This window comes from Platalea leucorodia, assembly GCF_965183815.1.
Source record: "Platalea leucorodia genome assembly, chromosome: 5".
In the NCBI taxonomy this organism is placed as follows: Eukaryota; Metazoa; Chordata; class Aves; order Pelecaniformes; family Threskiornithidae; genus Platalea; species Platalea leucorodia.
Window position 1 is genome coordinate 61548862 of NC_138827.1, and position 20766 is coordinate 61569627.

The following is a 20766-nucleotide window of genomic DNA, read 5'->3' on the forward strand; positions in this document are numbered from 1 at the left end:
CAAGCTAGAAAATTCCAGGTTACCAGCAGCACCTCAGTGATGCCCCCCTGAATATCCACACTACATCCATCCTCCCTATAAGGACCACTGGGATTTCCCTCCAAAGGAATGTTTTCCAGACCCTGGAAAATCACTCCACTGATGCCCGCCATGGTTTTTACAAAGACAAAACCATGAATTTTTCAAAATCTCCTTTAGACTTTATTTTAAAGTTCTTTGTATGGACTTTCTGACACAGAATCCACCATAAAAATAAAATCCCCCTCCCACCCACTGCCCCCCCTCCCCAAATTGCTTTGCTTTGTATTTTATAAAACATACAATCTCAGAAGAATGCCAGAGGCATCCTACACCACAATTTAAAAATTTGTTAACTGAGGCCTTGGTCCCAGCAGTGCATTTGCATTCGGAAACCTTGTTTCCTTTTCCTTGCTAGTTTGGTTGGCCACGTATGTTACAAATGCATACAAGAGATCTAGTTTGAAATCTAATCCAGCAAAAGGAGAAAAAAAAATAAAACAAAAAAGGAAGAATGAAAATTGAACCGCTTGTTCATCAGAATTAGCTACTCTCTTACACAAAGGCTTCCCCTGTAAAGTTATGCTCAGTTATGAAAATGATAAAAGCAAGCATGTAACAGTTGCAGTGAAATTATTATGATTTTCTTTTTTTTTGTCTCATTTTTATGTTGCCTTAGACAGGCAGGCTGCCGGAATTGGAAAGAAAGGGTAATTTAGAGACCTGTTCAGGCACAATAACAATCTGCAATTAGGTACATATTTGGTAATGTTGAAGCTATACAATATAACCCGGACACATGTAGCACTCAGTCCACAAACAGTTTAGCACCATATTGATAGGTCATGCAGCAAAACACTTTCTTCAAGGTTTGCTTGGAAGTTGAAAGCATGAAATAGTACAGTGCAAGGTAGTCTATACCCTTAGCTTCTATAGGGGTAAGGTGGCAACGGCTGATGCTGCTGGCTGTCTCAGAGGTATGTGTTGACAGGTCGCTGGCTCTATGTTCCTATCGTCGTCACCACACCAGGGTTGATGTTACCTGAAAAGGTTTGATGGAGAAAGAGAAAATAAATGAGGTTTTCCGTGCATGGGAAGCTGTGCAGAATAATGAGGGAAAATTAATGGAGTTGTTAGTTAATTGCCAGGACTTGCTATGTTGTCCAGAGCACCACAAGCAAGCTCACTACAGCCATGCACCGGACTGGAAATGCCAGGGACTTGGCTGGCCCCCTCTCCAGCCACACGTAAGCTGCTTACCAGGGACGCAAACTTTTTCACATTCTTTCTGCGTGTTAAATCTGTTCTCGTTGCCTCCGCAGCCACCGTACCAGAACCGGGCGCAGCTCTTGGTCTCGGGGTCGTAGTACCATTTCAGCACAAAGTTCCTGCAGGTCCCCTCATCTTTTTGCAGCCGGCAGATATCCATGACTGCGGGTAAAAGCAGGAGCAAGAGGAGTCAGCAATAACACTCCAGGGTGAAACACAGTCTCTCTGAATGTATGTGCATGGTAGAGAAATGCCTGTGAGCAGAGCTGGCATGCAAACTCAGAAAGGGCAACCACAGCATAGACTTTGCACACGCCCTGTGACTAAATCTCATTTCTTAGTTTGCAAAGAGAAGGTCTTTTTTTGGATGTCTTTGCCCAAGAGGACACCAGCCCTCATCCACAAGCCCTCGGCCATGTTTCTGTCATGCAGCCATGGAGCGATGCTGAGATGAAGGAAGAGTGCTGCACAGCAGCGCTTGTCTGCAGATCCCCTGGATTTGCAGGAAATGAGTTGGCAGGTCTCAGAACTGGGAGAGGACTGGCTGGGCTGCAAAGGAAAAAGTATCTGCACCATCATTTTCCTATTAAAATTACTGGCTTCCCCTGAAAAGAGAAATATTCTATGTGAAGATGCTCCTGGACCTGCCACACACTACCCTGTGGCATCCTGAATCCCTTGCTGGGTAAGCAGGGAACAAAATAACAAAGCACTTGGATGTGTTAAAATGAAATTGCCAAATAAATAAATAAAAAAGTAAAAAAATCTGATATTAGCCACTAATTTACCATCAAGTCACAAACAAGGCATCCCCTACAGATGTGGAATGCAAAAGCAGCTCGTGCCACTTCTGCTCAGAACAGCGTAACCATCAGCCATCATAGTTAGTCCTGGAAAATCCTTGTTACCATAGCCCCGAGTCAGGCAGATCCCAAAAATTTCAGGTATCACGCTCATCACTGCCACTTATAAGTAGTACGGCTTCAAGCTGCTGGTGTCCAGCCTTGGGTGTGAGCAAAAATCATTAAGTCATCAGTCAAACAAGTATCAGTAAAACAGCCAGCACTGAAAAGTGAATGGGAGCGAGGAGGGGGAGTCAGACGGGCAAAGCATGGAGTTCCTCCTACTAAAGGGGTATTTGCAACCAGGACCCTTTTTTTTAATTAAGGAAAAAAAAAAGTCTTTTACCCTTTTTTTTTTTTTTTTTTTTTTTTTTTTACAAAAGCAAAGATAAATCAATGTATACAGAGTACACCAGCAACGACTGCTGGGGAAATTCAGGTCTTGAAGTCACCTTCTGACAATCTTGTCTTAGGACCACACCTTTTGTAAATCAGGTGCCAGAAATCAAATTACTTAAAGGACTTACCTCTTAAATTGTGGTTAGTAGTCCCAAATACAGGGGAATATATAGTGAATATAGGAAAGAGTATATAGATATAGGGTGAATATACAAAAAGGTGTATTTGCAAACAAGTTTCTTTGGGGTCTGATGAGAGCAAAGCAATGCTAAACACTTCTAAAATTTTCATGGGAAGAAGGGTGCAGAAAATTATCCTTGAAATCCCAACTAGAAAGTAGGTCTGGCAATGACCCCTAGGCAATAAGAAAGCTCCGGCTGCGGGTTTACTTTAAAGGAAATTGCAGCTGGTGGCTGGCAGCTGCCCAGAGCCCGGGAATGCTGCAGCAAGGCCGGGATGCTCCTGGGGGGGAAGTGGAAATGCCCAGACCAATGTCAGGCATGCTTCTGGGCAGACCCTGCCAAATGTCTAAACTCTTTCTGCCCGCTCATTTTAATTGCACTTTTCCCTCTGTGCCGTGAGCAACTGAACAGATCACTGCCAGAGAAACACTGTGGTCAAAGAGGTCAGACTCAAGTAGTCCACGCTGCTGCGGTCGTGAAGGACATTGGGTGGTTTGTTTGAGCAGTGGGTTTACTGTTTAGATAGGAGGAGCTGGGAATATGTCCTTTCCGAGAGAGAAGACATGTCTGAAAGGACACTCCTGCCCATCGTCCTGTTCTAAATGCAACTTTTTGAAGCAGGATATCTTTTTTAATGCCCATTTTCCCTTGGAATTTGAAATCAATATTGAGCTTCCAATTTAGCTTTGCTTTTGGGCTCCTACAGCCAAAAGCTTCCCCATGCCTTTGGCAGGCTCTTTGCCTTTTATTCTTCAGATTTTTTTTTTTTTCTTCAAAGTCCGTGTCCCTTTTTTCCTGCCTTCCAAAGCCAACAGATGTGAGTACAAGAATGACTCTACCCCAAACCCCGTGCACCCTTTCAGGAATTCAACCAGTAATCAAAACATTCAGCTGATAGGAGGTATAATACAATTTTTCTCTGCGGCATGCAGTCCAGGCAGCCCAGCTTTCCCCCCCCACTTCATCCCCTTTGAGAGTGGAAGCAGCCTTCTGGATCAGCAGATGGAGAGGGAAATTCAACCACCACTTTAGAGGCAGATCTGGCTTCAGAAAAGCTGCTGAAAATTCACTTGAATTGTAATCTTCAGATTGCCTGCTCTAATATTCACACCACAGGGGCTTGTGCCGCTCTCCAGTTTCAGGGCACTATCAAACACCATCTAGCAACTGCTCTAGCTGAACCACTGGATGGCATTTTAACTGGAACCTGTCTCCCCCTACCAAAAACCCCAAGCCCAAAACACAATAAATGAAACAAAAGCTTATCCAGACATTTCAAAGAATTGATGGAGAGCAAGAACTAGGGAGCTAAAATGTGTTTTAAGCTGTGGCTGGCTTTGGCAGGTTCAAAAGATGGGGGCAGCCACCAAAAAATGGAGTTTTAATTCATCCCATGGAGAAAATGTTCCTGGGCTCCTCAGTTGCACTTACATTTAATTTTGTCATGGTAAAAAAAAAAAATGTATATATATACAAAATTAAACAATTAAAGGTTATCACAGCATTTAAAAGACTTCAAATGGAAGGTGGATCTGGTGCATGTTTTTGCACCCAGAGGACCCTAAGATTTGGGAGACTGACTCATTTCTCAGTGTTGTACCTGGTAGAGGCTGAACTGAGAGCCTGACCCAATGCCCAGCATTTTAAAAGCTGAGCTGCGTGTAAACTCCTGTGTCTTTTTTTCCATGGTGGATTCAAGCTCTGGTTTTGCAGAAAAGAAAAAGAGAATAAAGCAGTGAACAGAGCGGGGGACCCTGGCGGTGTGGGCAGAGACGCGAGCGTCCCTCCAGGGCCTCTCTGTTGCTTTTCTTGACTATCTGCCCAGGGCAGAATGGCGCCAAGTTCATGAAATATCACTTTAGCCTGAACAACAGTTGCTGGAAACATCATCAAGGCATGTGACGATGATCAGAAGGGGCTGGTGTATGGGATGGGGCTAGCAGAAACATGCGCCCTCTGGAGAAAAAACACATCAGGGAGGCTTCCCTGCTCTGTGAGGATGAAATCCTGTTCTAGTTTGAAGCTACAGGTTTCTGCACAAGCCATATGCTGCTTCCTCTGGCTGAAAAGTCCTCAAACTGCAACCAATGGATCTTTATCCATGGTGCCTGTTTGTAGCCCAGCAGCACCTTGCAACCTCCTTTTCCAAGCAGCTGCCACCCCAGGCATCTCCATGGCTGGTGGTGGCCTCCTCCTTGCTTGCCTGCATGTTTCTGCAGGGGCACCCCCAGCTGAACTCGGGCTGCACTGCTGCCAGCGACAAAAATTCCTGAGGCTGATTTAAGGAGCCTAAAATGCACCTAAGAAAATCAAATGGGTGGGAGGAGTCCTTAATTTGCCTTTTCAAACCCTGTCACGCCCCTACGAGGATTAAGCCCTGCCATTAGGTACGAGAGGTTGCTTCGCTCCTCGATTTCCCTCCCATCTCTGCAAAGGGCCCTGAAACACCACTAGAAGGGGGAGGCTTCTATGATAGCAAGGCTTTGCTGGGGTCAAGTTCCCATCCCAACCCCTTGCTGAAGCAACACCGGTGATTGCATGTCTCTACTTCCTTCCCACGTCTTGAAGAGGTTTGCAAACACAGCCCTTTAATCTCAGAAACCCCTTGAGGAGAGAAGGTCATTGCCATTTTCCTGTGGGCTCCTCCCTCAACTATGATTTTTATCTTTTGGTGCAAAAGGAAAACATCTGCACGCAAGACCCAAGTCCATGTAGTAGTTTTGGTTACAGGTAGTGAAATGTTTGCAATTCTTTGCATCTCAGCAAAGGCACACCACTGAGTGGTGGCGTTGGTTAGTCACACAACGATAATAGAAATTGCTTTGGGACTGTGTCACGCTCCAGTTCAGCAACCCCACGCTTCTCACAAAATCCAGTGTGTGATTTTGCCATATAGCTGTGATTTGCACTCAGGTCATGCAAACACAACATGTCCTGGTGTGACAACACACATGCAAAGCGACTTGCTCATGCAAAGCAGATGGTAGGGCATGGTCATGTCAAGGAGCAAATGAAAACCCAGTCTATATTACTAGTGATCTTGTATTGGACAAGCTTGGATGCATGCTATGAAATGGCCAAGGTGAAATAATGGATTTGCTTTGGTTTGTGATTTTTCTTTTTTGGCGTGTTACCTGATGATAATCTTTTCTCAAGGGGTGGCTGCTGCATGGCTTTCTCACCTGCTGCTGGAGGAAAAAGTGCGTGGGTCTGGATTATGAATGAAGTTTTCTCTCTGATTCAAACATTATTTGACAATATGATAAAATACAAAAGGATTAATCTCCACGTGGTACTTACATGGTTTTAAGCATTTGCTAACACACTCAGCTTCGGCCTCAAATCTATTGGCATTACCACCGCAGCCACCATACCAACCCTGGCTGCAGATCTTGTTTTTGTAGTCAAAGAACCACACAATCTGATAGTCCTTGCACTGCATGCCCATGTCAAAGTCCAGCAAGCAAGGGTCTGGCCAATCTGCATGTCAAAAGGTGCAAAGGTTAAGTGACTCTGAAAGGGTTAAAAGCTGAAAAAGCAAAGAGATTGAAAAGAAAAAAGAAAAATAGACCAGTACAGGAGTGGTGGCATTTCCTTGCCATGTGATTTCTCTTGCTGAATGCAAACCTTCCCCAGCCTCCAGCTTGCCTCGCCCTGCTTTTGATTTCGTTGTGCATCCAAAACCCAAGTCCCTGGACCAAGGCAGTAGGAGCCCCTTACTCCCCACTGGTGCACACAGGATTGGGTCCTCACACAAATACTCCCATTTATTTTCAAAGCTATTCATCTTGGCAGTAACTTTTAATCCTTAAGTGTGTTTATTTTATCTCTAAAGACAAGCCGCACCTGGTAGACTTTAAGGCTTGATGACGATTTAAACATATGTTCCTTTCCTGCCCAGAAGTGATAATTTAGGTCCAAATCCCAGAGTTTTTATTCGCAAAGATAGGCCACCAGTGCTAGCAGCTGCTTTGCCTATATAAGGAGGGCAGAATGTGGGGCTTCCTCCGAGGTCCGTCGGAAGATTTATGTATGGGGCTTTCCCGTTGCATGGAGAACTAGAGAAGACTCAGCTAAACAAACCACCCCAAATCCCCTGCCCTGTTTAATATCTTTAGCCTATTGAAAAACTTCAGATTAGCATCCTCGGGGAATGTTTCCCCCAAACTGCTGGCTGCCATAAATCCTCGGGCAGAGACGTTTTCTGCAAGTGGGTCAACAAAAGGAGCTGAAATTGAGGTCTACGTTGAAGCACAGAGTGAGCACACAGCACATCCATTTTCCTTTGGGCAGACCTACACAAGCCTACACATCTTGTTTCCAAAGGGCTGGCACACAAGCGGTTAAACAAAGCCATGGGGGTCTGTATCACCTGGTGGGGACAGGCCAGGTGAAGGCTTCAGAGGGGATGCCAGTGCCAGGGAGAGGGACCAAATGAGTGGAAATGCATGGGAAAGGTGGGATGATGGGACATGCAGCAAGGTAGAAATGAGATGGTCCTCGCCCAGCACAAGCCCTCGGCTTCCCCACCGCAGCAAGCTCTGATTGTACCACCAGCCAGGCATGAGGTCCATGCTTATCCCTTTCAACGTGAGCAGCCAGACCCCAACAGCAGCTTTGCAACTCTTGTTGGCTGAACGCACTGAGCAGCAGCATCTCCCCATGCTCTCAAATCACCTCAGGAAGAAAATGAGCCACAGTGCAAGCCAAATGCTTAAAGAAAAACATGAGAATGATGATTCAGCGATGAGTTTTGGATGCCAGTTCCATAGTTGGTGCCTACGACAGGGCTGTATGAAGGCTGAGAGCCCTTCCAGACCCTTGGAGGAATGGTTGCAGCCTGGCCCTTACAGTACAACTGATATAATGAGCTTGATGTCAACAAAAGCAATGAGATGACGTATTAACAGCTACAGTGATTATGGGTTATTATCACAGGTTAACGGGATCAACAATAGAGTAGGAGCTGCCAGCTTGCTCGTTTAGCGGTTTACAACATACACCACTGGTGGCAGAGAAACGGGATGGGCAGATAGGTGAAACTGGAGTGACGCTACCAATTAGCCAAATTTATGCAGATGTTTGACACTAACTCCCCTGCAATCCCTGGCTGTTGGTCAAGCTGTTGTCGAGAGCCGTGTGTTAAACCAGGGAGGCAAGACCTGTTCTTTGCCCCAGATGGGGAGCAAGAGTGCAAACAAGCATCAGGTGATGTTCTGCATCCACACCTGCACCTACGTGTGCCAGAGAGGGCATGGGGCACAGCCTGTCCCCAGAGAGCAGCCAGTGCTTGGGCCCTGGCTCCTCTCCCATCCTTGTGATGGAAACAGGACCTGGTTTGAGTCCCCCACGAAGATCACAGCAACTTCAGGGGGCTCTGCATACAGCATGGGCAGAGACCCCATTACAGGGCTCAAGTCTGCATGGACAAGGCTGTCAACTAGCTCATAATCTTCTGGCTCTGCAAAGCAAGGGACTCACAGATCCTTTGGTCCTAGCAGGCCTCTGAGAAAGGCCAGGTTTGGGAGCAGGCAAGGGGAAGACCTGTGCAAATGGCCAGGCTCTCGGTGAGGGTCCTAGCAGACCTCCCTAGCCCAGCACTCACACCATCGCCCATACTCACCACTCTCAGGTCCTTCCAGCGGCTCAGTGTTGAGCATCATGTTGGCCAGGGACACCTTGGGCTGCGCTGGGGTCTCTGCGGGGAAGAAGCAGCAGGGTCAGCCAAAGGGAAGGGGATCTGCAGCAGCGCCCTCAGCACAGCCATAAACAAACTCACTGGCCCCAGTTCCAGCACGGGGGATGCACACAAGTTGCAGGAGCCGGGTCTGGATCTGTTTACCCTAGCACATACATTTCAGAAATGTTTATTGGAGGCAGCTGACAGGATGAGTAATCCACAACCGCCCAGCCGTGCCGGGATGGGTTTGTCTTGCCGTCCCCAGCTGGCGGCTCTGCTGCACACTCGGGCTCATCCATGGGGGTGACTGTGAAGAAGCATTCCCAGGGCCCCATGAGACTCTGCTTTGGATGGCCCCTGCTTACCCCACAGCATGCAACTGGAGGGCTCTGGAGGAGCAGACGTGGCCTCTCTGTAGCCAGTTTAGCTTTGCTCCTCTGGCCTTAGAGAGGGCAGGGAAAAAAGGCATCCTCCAGGGGAGCAAATAGTCTATGATGGATCTTCTCTTGTTCCCTGGCAGCCCTCAAGGACTGTCCATGCATTGCATGCCTCTCCTTGACCACACTCCTCCCATCATGGCCTCACATCTCTCTAGGAACTATGTTGTTGAGGACTGTCACCAGGGAAAGAAATCCCTTGTGATGGAAAGGAGAACACGGTTCATATTGCATCATGCCCTGCATGACTGCATCATATTGCATCACGTCCCTTTCCAGGGCAACCCATGGCTCATTTTCCGTGGGGCTGGAGGGCAGGAGGGGGCTGCAGCCACAGGAAGGGTTGCATTTGCTTTTCTCTGGTGGAGGGTATGGGTGTGAGTAAAGGGGACAGTGCTACCCAGCGTGCAGGTCACAGCTTGTGGGCATAGGTGGCATCACCGCTGCCTGCCCAGTTTGTTCCCGTTTGAGATTTACTGTATGGGAACTGCAGCTTCCCTGGGCTTCAAGAGCTCCAACTCAGCACATGCAAATGTTACTTCTACACATTGATGTCTTTTCTCAACATTTTTGTGGGCACATTTATTGCTCGCGAAGGTAAGAGACTTCAAACTTGATCCAAACCTACTAAAGCCAATGGAAAGGCTCTCCATGGGCACTGAAATTGGCTCTGAAGTTCCAGAAGAAGCCAGATGCAGCACTGGCAGGACCAGTGCAAACTCCTCCACACCACCAAGCCAACTCACCTCTATGCCAAACTACATAAAAAAAATTGGTTGTGCCTTACATAGCAACTTTTGGACATGTCAAAGGGTTTGGCAAGATTTACATGTGATCTGTACACATGGAGCCTGGATCCCCAAAGGACTAAACCCTCCGTTTAATCTCTTCTTTGTGTTTTTGGTTTTTTTTTATAATATAGTACGTGAAGCAGATAGGTGGCTATGGAAATGGTGATCGGAGAAGAAGATTTTGTTACTTATTTCGCAGTGAGGCTGGACTGAATTTACTTTGTGTTAACCCAGTTTGACTCATTTTTAATTACAGCAATGCTGGCTGGACCCCACCAAGACCCATTGTGCAAAGCCTCCTGCATGCACAATAAGGCAAATCCCGCTCTGGGAATGGCCTTAATTCTCCCACAATCTGTGTCCATTTAACACCACTGAAGTGTCAACTTGCATTTGCCAAAGGAACACATTTGCAGCGTTTCATAACTGGGTCCTGCTGCTGGTCTGGAGGATGCCAGACATGCAGTGACACAACTGAGCATTGCCAGGGCTGGGATCATTGGTACCAACTGATTCCTCATCCCTTACATGGTTTCTTCCATTTTTTGTGTCCGTTTTATGAAAAAAATAAATATTTGTGTGTTTTCCTCAAGAGGTACTTACTTGTGCTGAATGTCCCTGTGTAGGTTACTTTGGGTTGCGATTTCTGGTAGCCAGTAATGACAACAAGGTATTTCTGTCCGCTTCTGAGTCCTTGGATGACATGCTCAGTGCCAGTCAGGTTTTGCTTCTGCACGAGAGAGTGGTCATGTGCTAAGGTGACGGTGATATCAAAAGTATAGGTGTTGTGTGGCTCGGGGCTGGCCCAGCGCAGCCTGGCACTGTTCTCAGTGACATCTGTGATCTGGATGTCGTGGGTCTTTGCTGCAATGCAAAATCAGAAGAAACGTTAAGCAAAGACTTGAAGAGGAAAGGTCTCAAGAAAAAAGTGTCTCAGTGCTGCAGGATCTCCTTCCTAGTCCACAGCAAATAAATTTGTCTGCAGACAGTTGTGGCACATGCAAACCAGGTTGTGACTTTGCTATCTCAGATGCCCAGCCCAGCACACTGTAGGGAGGCTTTTTGTTCATAGCCTAGATGATTTACCAAGTGGTTTATTTATTTTTTAATAATCTGCTGCAATCTAGCAAATGAAAGCATTTTTTAATGAGATTAACACAGCCTGAAATATGACTCCCAGCACAACTTTCCTAACAACTGTAAATGTGTCCAGTCAGATCTTTCTCTAGGGTGCAATGGATTCACTGAACTGCTGAAGATCTTCAAGCAAAGCCTGCATAAGGTCAAACATAACCTTAGACAGGTCAAAGAAGCTATTAGGGAAAGATTTTCCTGCTATGGCACAGTATTGGATGAGACCTTTATAAATGCTGCTTGGAAGCAAAAGTGGAGCAAGAAACACCCAAAAATGTTTGTTCCCTGCAGGCTGATGAAAGCATTAACATTGCAAAAGCTAATTGCTTTTATTTATTGCTTTTTATTTATTATTTACATGGGGACATGCATTCATTGACTGGTTAAGCATCCCTGTGCTTTGACACTCATTGTTTGTTACTTGTTCAGCTGGGGCAGAGCTGCCTGCACCCCCTTGCAAAAACACATGAGAAAACTCCTTTACATGAACCGTGCTCACATGAAAGAGCTCTAGCATTCCCAAATAGCTCTCCACACTGATTCAGTGATGAACTAACCGAACTAACTATATTAGCTGATGCAGAATTCAAACAATGCCATTGCATGAATCACCATAAATAGCAAAACTTAGCCAAGGGGTAATGCTACAAGGAAAACATAGAAAGCAAATGGGCCACACTAGAAAGAGAAGTGCTCTGTTGCTGTACTACTGAGGTAGGCAGCAGACGATGGATTGTCCCATGTTTAGATATTCTGCTTGTGTTTTGCCTAGAGGCAGCCTGTCCCCCACCCGGTTTTGCACAAAATTCTCAACACAAGTGGACAAAGCCTTAACCCTCCAGTGAAGATTTCCAGTTTTGCACTTAAAAAACTTGTTTCTGCAAACACAAAATTTGGCCTCCTAGTGACATTTCCCATAGGAATAATCCTCTCAGGGAGGAAGAAAAGCCACAACCCACTGTGGTACAAACAAGCAAGAGGCACTGCTCGCATGGGGAAAGCCTTTCACGTACCGCCTTGTCTTCTCCTGCCACCTGCCCCAGTGGCCGTGGTGCTCGCGGTGGTGCGGCTGGCGGTTTTGGCGTGGGCAGCAGTGCTTGCGGCGCTCTGTGCGGTGGCATTCACCTGGACCACGGTGCTGGCTGTGGTCTGGTCGGTGGCTCTGGTCTGAGCTGTGGTGCTGGCAGTGGTGGTTCTGGCACGGGCATTTGTGCTCACAACAGGCTTCGTGCTTACACTGACCGTGGTGCTGGCACTGAAGGTCCGACTTACGGTCACGTTGGGTGCCACATACCTGTCAAAGCAAAAGCAGCTGATATGGCTTTTTTTTCCCCCTATATAAGCAGAATTTTGGAAGTGGAGAGGAGTTGACATAGAAATCATTGGCAAGAACCCCCCAGGGTCAATAGTCTTTATCAGCTTTAGATATGTCCACAGCCAAGCAGTGAAAAGTGCTGCAGAGCACTGCCTATAACTTGGGGCACGAGTTTGTCTATACACCAACTTTACACACATAAGAGTGAATTCAGTAGACAGGTCTGTAGCATGCCGGATTTCAAGGGGCTCGACCTTCTAAAGCCAGGTCAGCTCTGTGCCAGCAATGAGTGAGTTTTGGTGACACAAGCTTTCACTTCTGTTCAGAAAATGTCAGGATATATTCTATGATGGATCCTGAATATCAGATAATCCAGGGCAGCCCAGCCTATCTGAAAATAGTTCGTTGAGTGGAAAACCCCAAATTAATATTAATTTCTGGAATTCCTGACCTGCATGATGACAGTAGCATATACCTCCTTCGTATCCTTTATACATATATAAATACGAAATGTAACCCAAATTTAAAATTATATGTGTATTTGTCTACCCTTCTCTAGTAGATATATCTGTTGCTTTTTTGACACAGCACTAAAGGAACTAGTAAAATGCTGATAATCCTAATTGTTAGTGTTGAAGTTGCTTTTTCTTTCTTTTTCCAAACAGGGACTGGGAAGTGAAGGCTTCTGCCCCAGACGGGCTGTTAGCAAAGCTCATTCTCTTGCAGACAAACCACTACTTACACTGCTTTGTGCCCGGCATGCCCGGGGCTCTGGCTCTTGGCTTTCTGATCACTCTGGAACCACTCGCACTGTTTCCTTATCTCTGGAGACAGGTAGAAAGCAAAGTCGCCTACAGACAGAGCGAGCCTGGCATTAAACACTGGTACTGAGGATGGTGATTACCTACTAACAACACATTAGATATATGTCTTCTTGATTAAAAAAAAAAAACCTCTTGTCTTCTTGCTTGCTCTGATAAGAGCTAGGGAATATTTCTTGATGTTTGGTGTGGTTACTGCAGCATCCTGGGCTGGGAGATTTGTTATTCCAATTTACAAGCATGAGAGCAGTAACTACAAGACACCAGAGGGCTGTATGTCTCAGTCTGTCACATGTAAGCAGCTTTCTTATAACAAGGCACTTCCAACCACACAGTTAATATTTTTTCAAGAGTTAGAAGTTCCCAGGACCCCTGTAAGTCGTAAATGGAAAAAGCAAACTGAGAAAACCTAAACATTTATTTCCAGGGAAAGATGTGCTCATGTTTGCTTTCTATTTAGTGCAAGACATTCCTGAATCAGTGGTTTATTAGGCGAGTAGACTGATTTTCAGGACTTTTTGGATAAAACTAGCTTTCCTAGAAAAGGCCCATTTCTTGTCCTTGCTGGCCAAGTCTCTCTAGGATCCATGGCAGCTCACTTTAGCTGGAGATCCAGCCTGCCATCTCTAGCTAAGCTGAGATGCAATTTTCCAAGGCACAATCTGCACATCCCAAACACAGCAGCATTATTTATCCCTGAGCAAAGAATCCTCGTCCTTAAATCTGCATACAGCAACTCCAGATCTCAGCCTGAGCCATCCAAATGCCTGCTAGACATGATGTTTATGCTGAAGTTGAGAAGAAAGATTTTCTGGGTGTTCAGGGAGCTTGGGGGGAATGCTAGCAAGCTGCTGGGCTGCAGAGGATCAAGAGCCCCCGCAGGACCAGACCCTGTGGGACATGTTGCAGATGTGACTGGCAAGCCAGGCAGGATTAAGTCAGATCCCACAGGTGAGCCCATGGAGATGAAGTCAAACCAGACAGAAGTGCAAACGCTACTTGGCAGACCAACAGACTGCATGGGATGGGATGGGGAGGCCAAAGTGAACTAAACTGAGACATATTCAACTAGGTAGGCCTATGAGCAGCAACAAACAGACCAAACAGTACAGAACATATAAAAAGAGACTAACTTCAGTGGGCCCCACTGCCCAAAGAGGTGGTCAGACTAGAGCCCACCCAACCAACAGGCAGGTAGACCAAACCTGGCAGATTAACCCCTCTGAGGTCACATGTTGCCCCTTCCATAATACTTTGACTACAGGATGTTATACTTACTTCTGATAAAAGATGGCAGCAATCTCCCAAAGCGTAGTAAGGGCTCTTCATGAAGCTCTCCTGGTTTATCGACCAATTTGAAGAACACATCATTTGGCTCGCTAGCTAGGCTATAGATATTCTTGGCATTCACCTTCCTGCCAATGCCCAAGACAACAAAGAAGTACCCTTTGCATTTTGCATCGATAACAACCTTCTGCAGGTACTCAAGTTTTTGTTTATTCACTTTTCCAGTCATCATCAGAACTATGACTTTTAGATCCCGAGGGTTTGGTGCACTTTCGAAAATATGAGCCATTGTGTGTTCAATTGCATTTCCTATAGCCCTCGTGCCATGCAGCTGGGTCATTTGGTTGTGAAGGTAATTAATGATCTTCTCTTTGGATCCATAATCAGTTAGTGAAAACTCAGTTTTTACTGGTGGGAAGCTTGAGTTGGTTTCATATTCATAAGGAGCTTGCTGGAGAACTGCCACTCTTGCATGGTGCTGAGATACTTTTGGCTCAGAGCTGATTTCCAGGTTACTTACGAGGTGGGAAATGTACTTCTTCATCTCGTTGAACTGCAGAGGGGTGGTGGACTCTGAGCTATCCATGATGAAGGCTATGTCAGTATCTACATCTGTTGGGGCTGCCCTTCTGTCTCTGAATACAGGTCTCTGACTACCAAAACCACAGACGGGATCAGGGTCACACACATCTAGGGAAGAAACACAGGAGGTTTCACTTGGAGGAACTGAAGATGACCCTCCCTTATCATTGTAAAAATCTCTTGTGTCATATGAAATACCATCAAGCCACGGACATTCACTGGTCCACTACTTGATACTAAAGTAATTTCATCCCAAAACACATTTAGTTATGTATTTAGTATTTTTATGTGCTCCTTTGTCCAAAGGGATCCCTGAAGCACTCTGTCATAAATGGCAGAAGGCCATATTCTAGAGCGTTTAGCTATCGGTATTTGGGCTGTAAAAGTAGGAACCAGCCAAAAAAGGAGCTTCTCTTTACAAAGTGGAGAACGCCCAGTGAGCCTTATTCACAATGCCAATGTTTTCTGCTTAACCTAAGAATATGAATCTCTTGTCTTCAGCAGCAAAAGGGCTGACTCCCAACTGGGCTTCCCTTCTGCACCACTGACAACCGACTGCTGCGCGACCAGAAAGATTTGGCACTGCCTAGAGGAGAAATTGGATGCTTTACCCAGACAAATGTGACAAGTCAAGAGCCTCCGGATAGTTTCATTCAGCTGACTGCCGCCGGTTGGAAGAACAATTGCATGTCCAACGGCTGTGTTGTTGATCTGGTTAGGTGCAAACAGAAAAACATGGTGTTAGTAAGGCTGCCTTCTGTTATTTTCAGCTCAAAGTAGGGGAGGGCAATCCACAACTCTAAGAGTTTCTCTACTCAGCACGCTGCTTTTGGTGGATCCCATTTGGAGGAGCCTAATGACCCCAACATCAGTTAGGGGGACTAGTTTAGAAACATAAACTCCAAAAAAAGGGTCAAACACTTGAACCAGTGCTCAGCATGTTTGTCTGGGGATTTTTTTAAAAATTTTTTTTGCTTTAAATCTCTGTACATCTGCTCTCCCTCTGCCAACAAAGCTACCATACTTCAACCTTCCCACCCTTTGCCTTTCTGTCAGACCTTTCTTGCTATGGGGACGGTCTTTTCTTCTGTTTCATACCACACCTGGCACCCTGGAGCCATGGTCTGGGAAACAAATGACTCAGCATAACCTCAGTAGCATTTCACAGCACGTCTTGTATTTTGTATTTCTCTCCTAATAGACATGCTGGATGAGTTTGGCCAGCAATGCTTTCTCAGTGCTAAGCACTTGAAAGGCCTGTGGAAGTCAACCACTGCCTGTAGGAGCAAATGACATCAATCTCCCCAGCAAACCAGACTGAGGTCACGAGCAGAAAATGAAAGAAAGGGCGAACAACCCCAACCTCCAGAGCTCTGGTGAGAACTGGGTCCTGCCTGCTGGTGAGGAACACGGGCATGACCCCGGCATCATAGAGTTTCAGCACGGCGTCGTTGAGCTGTGGGGAGGCTCTCGTGTCCCCGTTGCTGAAAAAGACAGCCACCTTCCTCATCAGGAAGCCACTTCGGGCACGCTTGAAGGTATTCCTGGCCACAAAGGACATGGCAGTCTCCAAGCTGCGTGGCTTTGTGGTCAGGGTCGCCTGGAAGTTTTGGATCTGCTGGAGGAGGCTTGATTTCTTCCTGGCATCAGCAAAGCGGATCTCTGTGGTGACCTCATTGTTGTAGGTGACCAGAGCCACCCGGGCACCCCGAGGACAGTTGCTCTCAGCAATGGTTAAGTTGTTGACCACTCTGAGCACGGTTTGTTTCATTCTGTTGAAAACATCCCTCACAACGCCCGAGGAGGTGTCGATAGCAAAGGCCAGCTCAGTTGGGAAGACAGGGCACTCCTTGGGACCTGCCAGAAAAGTGCGTTGGGAACAAATAGTGTCCCAAATAGTTGTCAGGGTGCAAGGACCACGTCCTCAGCAGGGGTAAATCATTCATACTGCACACGTGGGGAGAGAAGCAGTTCTGGCACACGGTCACACTGGGGTTTAAAGGACTGAAGGTGACTTACCATAGCAGCAAGCTGTGGAAAAGATGGGGAAAAAAAGCAGTTTGGTCAGTGCCATTCATATAACATGATGGGCATAGAAGGGTAGAGACAGGGAACTAGCAAAGCACTGATGTACTCACGGCATTTGTCTTTGATGTTCCGCACAAGCGCACATTGCTTTAGAAAATAAAACGGAAGAGAGGGAGAAAGGGAAAAAAAGAGATATGTGACACAGCCAACAAAAGAGTATTTCAAAACAAGAGATAAATGATGCCGCACTTACATCTCTGGATTCTCCTTTATCACCTTTAAGTCCCTGTTTAAAAAATAAAGTAAAATTGAGTGCAATATGTATTTTCAGGGTGTCCCATGAACTCAGTTGGAATAATTGTTTAACCATAGGTCATGCAGAAGCTAAGGGGAAACCTGCCTGTTTTCAGTTGTGTTTTCAGCAACAGGAGGAAATGTTTTCCCCTGTGAGGAATAAGCCTAGCTGAGGCCAAACCCAAAAGGGACATTTACGATGCCCTAAGTTCATGTGCAAATCAAGCCAAGTCACCTTGGCCTTTCTAGGGTGCTCTATGCCAGTAAGATTTGGTCATGGACCATATCCTGTGTGGAGTGATAAATGATAGAGACCTGAGAACTTCCTAGAAGGAGCTTTAAGTGGCATGTTGCCATGGGGAAATCCCAGTGCCTGATAAGAGCCTATCTCTTCTGCTGTGTGTTGCAGTTTGAGCACGGGTGAACAATATCAATGATAAACAGCTAGTTAGGAATTTAGAGAGACACATCTAAGACAAATAAATAGGAATTCGCCCAATTCAACCCCTGGCACTAATAGAGACCACCACATTTCTCAGAGAAGCAATCAGGAGTCTCTCCAGAGGGGAAGCCAGAGGCTCTTTCAGCAATGCAATGAACACTTACAGATGGTCCGGGGTATCCAACCTCTCCTTTCTGACCAGGTGTCCCAGGATCTCCTGCATTGCCCTAGAGAGAGAGAGAAGTCCTCTCCATGAACATCTGCAGGAGGACTCCCAGGAGCATGGCTCAACACTTGGGGGGAAAGATGTGTACATCTTTCAGGCTGTTCATGCAGAAGGAAAAAATTGTGTCATGTTCCAACTTACTCTGCGGCCTCTGTTTCCTTTAGGGCCAGGGCCTCCAGCACCACCGCGGTCACCAGGTCCACCCTGGTTGGAGAAAAACACAAACCGTAGCTCTAAATCTGCACAGGACCATAGGTAATGGCTGCATTGCTTGGAAAATGAATGTATAGCTCATGGGCTGCACCATACCTTGGGCCCTGGGTAGCCTATGAAGCCGCGTTCTCCCTGAAACAACATAAAGGCTTATTTGAATATGTTTTAGAAAATGAACCTGATTCTGCAGGCAGATCTGTAACAACTGAAGGAATTAAACGATGGAGGGAAAAGAGAGGGAGAGCGCAAATTCATTTTGCAATTTTGTTCCTCATATGATTAAAAAAAAGCAAGTAGCCACTCTTTTTAAGGTCTGGTTGCTCCTCTAAGGCTAATTTAAACTGTAGAGGAGCTGTCAGAGATGCTGGGCATTGTTTTCAAAGTTCCACAGACATTCATGGGGCTCTCTGGCTAAAAGGTACAGAAACATTATGCTTCCCTCCTTGGAGAAACTGATTTACATAGGTAAAACCAAGACAAAGGCAGAGGGGAAAGGTCTGAAGAATCTTGCCTGATTTTCTCCTCAGGGCTGATTTTTGTCCCTGTATGTATCTGACTTCACCTATGCTCTGCCCTTGCCCATCTGCCCTGGAGACCTTGGCTACTTCCTTGTCCTTGGTAACTCATGTTGGTAGATGGGCATGCTGAGCATACACCTACCTTTCTGCCTTTAGGACCTGGGCCACCAATTCCATCTCGTCCATCATCACCCTAAAATTGGAAAGCCAAAGTCATTAATATACAGTAATATGTGAATAGCTTAAACCTCGCAGATCCAGCAGCATCATAGATGCTCACAGATCCACCACCAGATTCAGCAGCATCATCAGAATCCACTGATGCCACATGCCTTTGAGAAGTCCTTCTATAGACGAAATTATTGCAAGAAATAAAGAACAAAGAGGTGGTGCCAAAACTACAAATCTGAATTAAAACCTGCTTAGTATAAGTCCTGTGTAAAACCCAGGTGGAAGCCAGCTATGGGGAACAGGTTAGGAGGTCAGTCAATGCCAGGGGTGTACTTTTATCTCTGACCCAAGCTTTTCCTCCCTTCCTTTGCACAACCCATTTTTTCCTCAGTTGGATCCTCATTATACAGAGTAATGAGAATCAGGCCCCATGAAAGCGCTTACTTAGTCCATACATACTTTTTATATGTTACTTTGGACTAGCACACAGGGTCAACTCAGGGTGTCTACCCATGCCTCATGCAATGAGCCAGGACAAGGCCAAGCAACTCTGGAGAGCCTCTGCCCTGCAGACTGATCTCTGAGATGTTAAAAGTCACTTTACAAGTGAATATAATTCACCTCCTTGAAGGGACTACTGTTACCAGCTATGCTCATGCCAGCTGAAGACATAAAGCTTATTTCTCTCTCTCATATTGTACTATGGAGGATGCAAAGTCCATAGGGGAGCTAAACCCTCTGCTGCGAAGGGCTGTGGCCCATTTGCCACAGGAGAGGGTTCAGCCCAGCATCCTTAAAAGTGTGAGTGCATGGCCACACTTACCATCTCTCCTCGTGGTCCCTGCTGTCCATTTGGCCCTTTGGGTCCAAGGTTTCCAGGCTCACCCTGAAAACAGGAGCATCTGTTAAAGCATGTGCTGAAACTCCAAGCAACTCTGAGCCTTTCCCACCCCATCAGCACATGTTTCTTTACATCAACCAGCCTGCAGTGGTCCTTGCAGCAAAAAGTCATGACTGGACCTACACAGCCAGCAATGCTGCAAAATGCTTGCTCTTTAGTGGGACCTTTGGTGATTTCAGGAAAGCTGAGCAATGGGACATGAGAGACCAGCCAGCTCCCACCACAGGCTGGCATTTGTTTTTTATAAACACTGCAAAAATAAAAGCTCCCAAGCTCTGGGGATTTTGACAGTGCAAACGGAGAGTGGAGCAGCCATGGAAATCAACCAGCGTGTGAATCTGGAGACGTAAAACCGTATGGAGGGTCTGGAGAGATCCAGCACAACCACTTTCCGATCGGGGCATCGGCTGAGAATCTGCCCTGGAAAATTACTTGGGAATCTCAGTTACTCATTTACTTTTGCCTCTCTGTTCAATGAAATGGGAGCCTAATGAAACAACGAGAGCACAGACCTTGCTCTTCTCCACACTGTGCAAGCCAGTGAAAACGAGCTAATTTTGCTCTAAGAAGTTCATCTCAAGTATTTTTTTAAGCTCACTCCTATCCAGAAGCTTTTCATTGTGGTTTTCGTTGCTGATGCCCAATGCTCATGAAGACATACCTTTCGTCCCAGGGGACCGATCCTGCCCCGCTCTCCTGGAGTTCCTGGTGGTCCACTACCAGCCTGGAGCAGAAACAGGGAGAGGCATGTTGGCAACGTGTCAAGAAAATTGGGTGCCAAAAGCTAGGGGATTGAGTGAGCATAGAAATCATGTATTAACTACTAGGGCTGGTGCCTCTGAAAGCACCTCAGGAAATTCAGAAGCCTAATTCACAGTCAGGAAGAGCTGACGGATCAGGTCAGTCCAATGCAAATGTCAGCAGCAACTTACATTGTCCTTAAAGAACCCCCCCGGGAAAGGTGTAAGCAGGAGGGGCAAAGTCCTGCTCAGGATGGGGAAATGCAAGATGTATTTTTTTATGGCCACGAGTCTTGCTGGGGTATGCAGCAGAAGGGAGAAATAAATGTCTGAGGGGCCCCCAGCAAGCATGTGAGATGGCCGTGCTCTTGCTTCAGAGGTTGAAACATCATGGAGGATGCCCTGCCAGTCACTCAGGGGTGTTCTTTAATTAAGATTGCAAACCATAATGGGCCAAACGCTGAAGTCCTGACCCC

General features: G+C 46.3%; 1 protein-coding gene across 3 annotated transcripts in view; it reads right to left on the minus strand.

The window, feature by feature from the left end:
- Positions 1 to 287: 287 nt before the first annotated feature.
- The window catches only part of COL6A3 (collagen type VI alpha 3 chain), a 63446-nt gene continuing 42967 nt past the window's right edge, over positions 288 to 20766 (minus strand). For 2 of the 3 annotated variants that reach the window (XM_082313328.1, XM_082313329.1), the window contains 19 exons: positions 20212 to 20274; positions 19473 to 19535; positions 18621 to 18671; positions 18057 to 18092; positions 17889 to 17951; positions 17686 to 17748; positions 17039 to 17071; positions 16884 to 16932; positions 16121 to 16614; positions 15369 to 15468; positions 14167 to 14865; positions 12810 to 12918; positions 11766 to 12046; positions 10222 to 10482; positions 8334 to 8408; positions 6011 to 6190; positions 5845 to 5898; positions 1279 to 1449; positions 288 to 1060 (listed from right to left, as the gene is read on the minus strand). In XM_082313328.1, coding sequence (XP_082169454.1) covers positions 1020 to 1060; positions 1279 to 1449; positions 5845 to 5898; positions 6011 to 6190; positions 8334 to 8408; positions 10222 to 10482; positions 11766 to 12046; positions 12810 to 12918; positions 14167 to 14865; positions 15369 to 15468; positions 16121 to 16614; positions 16884 to 16932; positions 17039 to 17071; positions 17686 to 17748; positions 17889 to 17951; positions 18057 to 18092; positions 18621 to 18671; positions 19473 to 19535; positions 20212 to 20274 — 2886 coding nt within the window. In that variant the 3' untranslated portion in view covers positions 288 to 1019. The remainder of the gene's footprint in view (positions 1061 to 1278; positions 1450 to 5844; positions 5899 to 6010; positions 6191 to 8333; positions 8409 to 10221; positions 10483 to 11765; positions 12047 to 12809; positions 12919 to 14166; positions 14866 to 15368; positions 15469 to 16120; positions 16615 to 16883; positions 16933 to 17038; positions 17072 to 17685; positions 17749 to 17888; positions 17952 to 18056; positions 18093 to 18620; positions 18672 to 19472; positions 19536 to 20211; positions 20275 to 20766) is intronic. The other variant, XM_082313327.1, reaches the window with a different exon arrangement.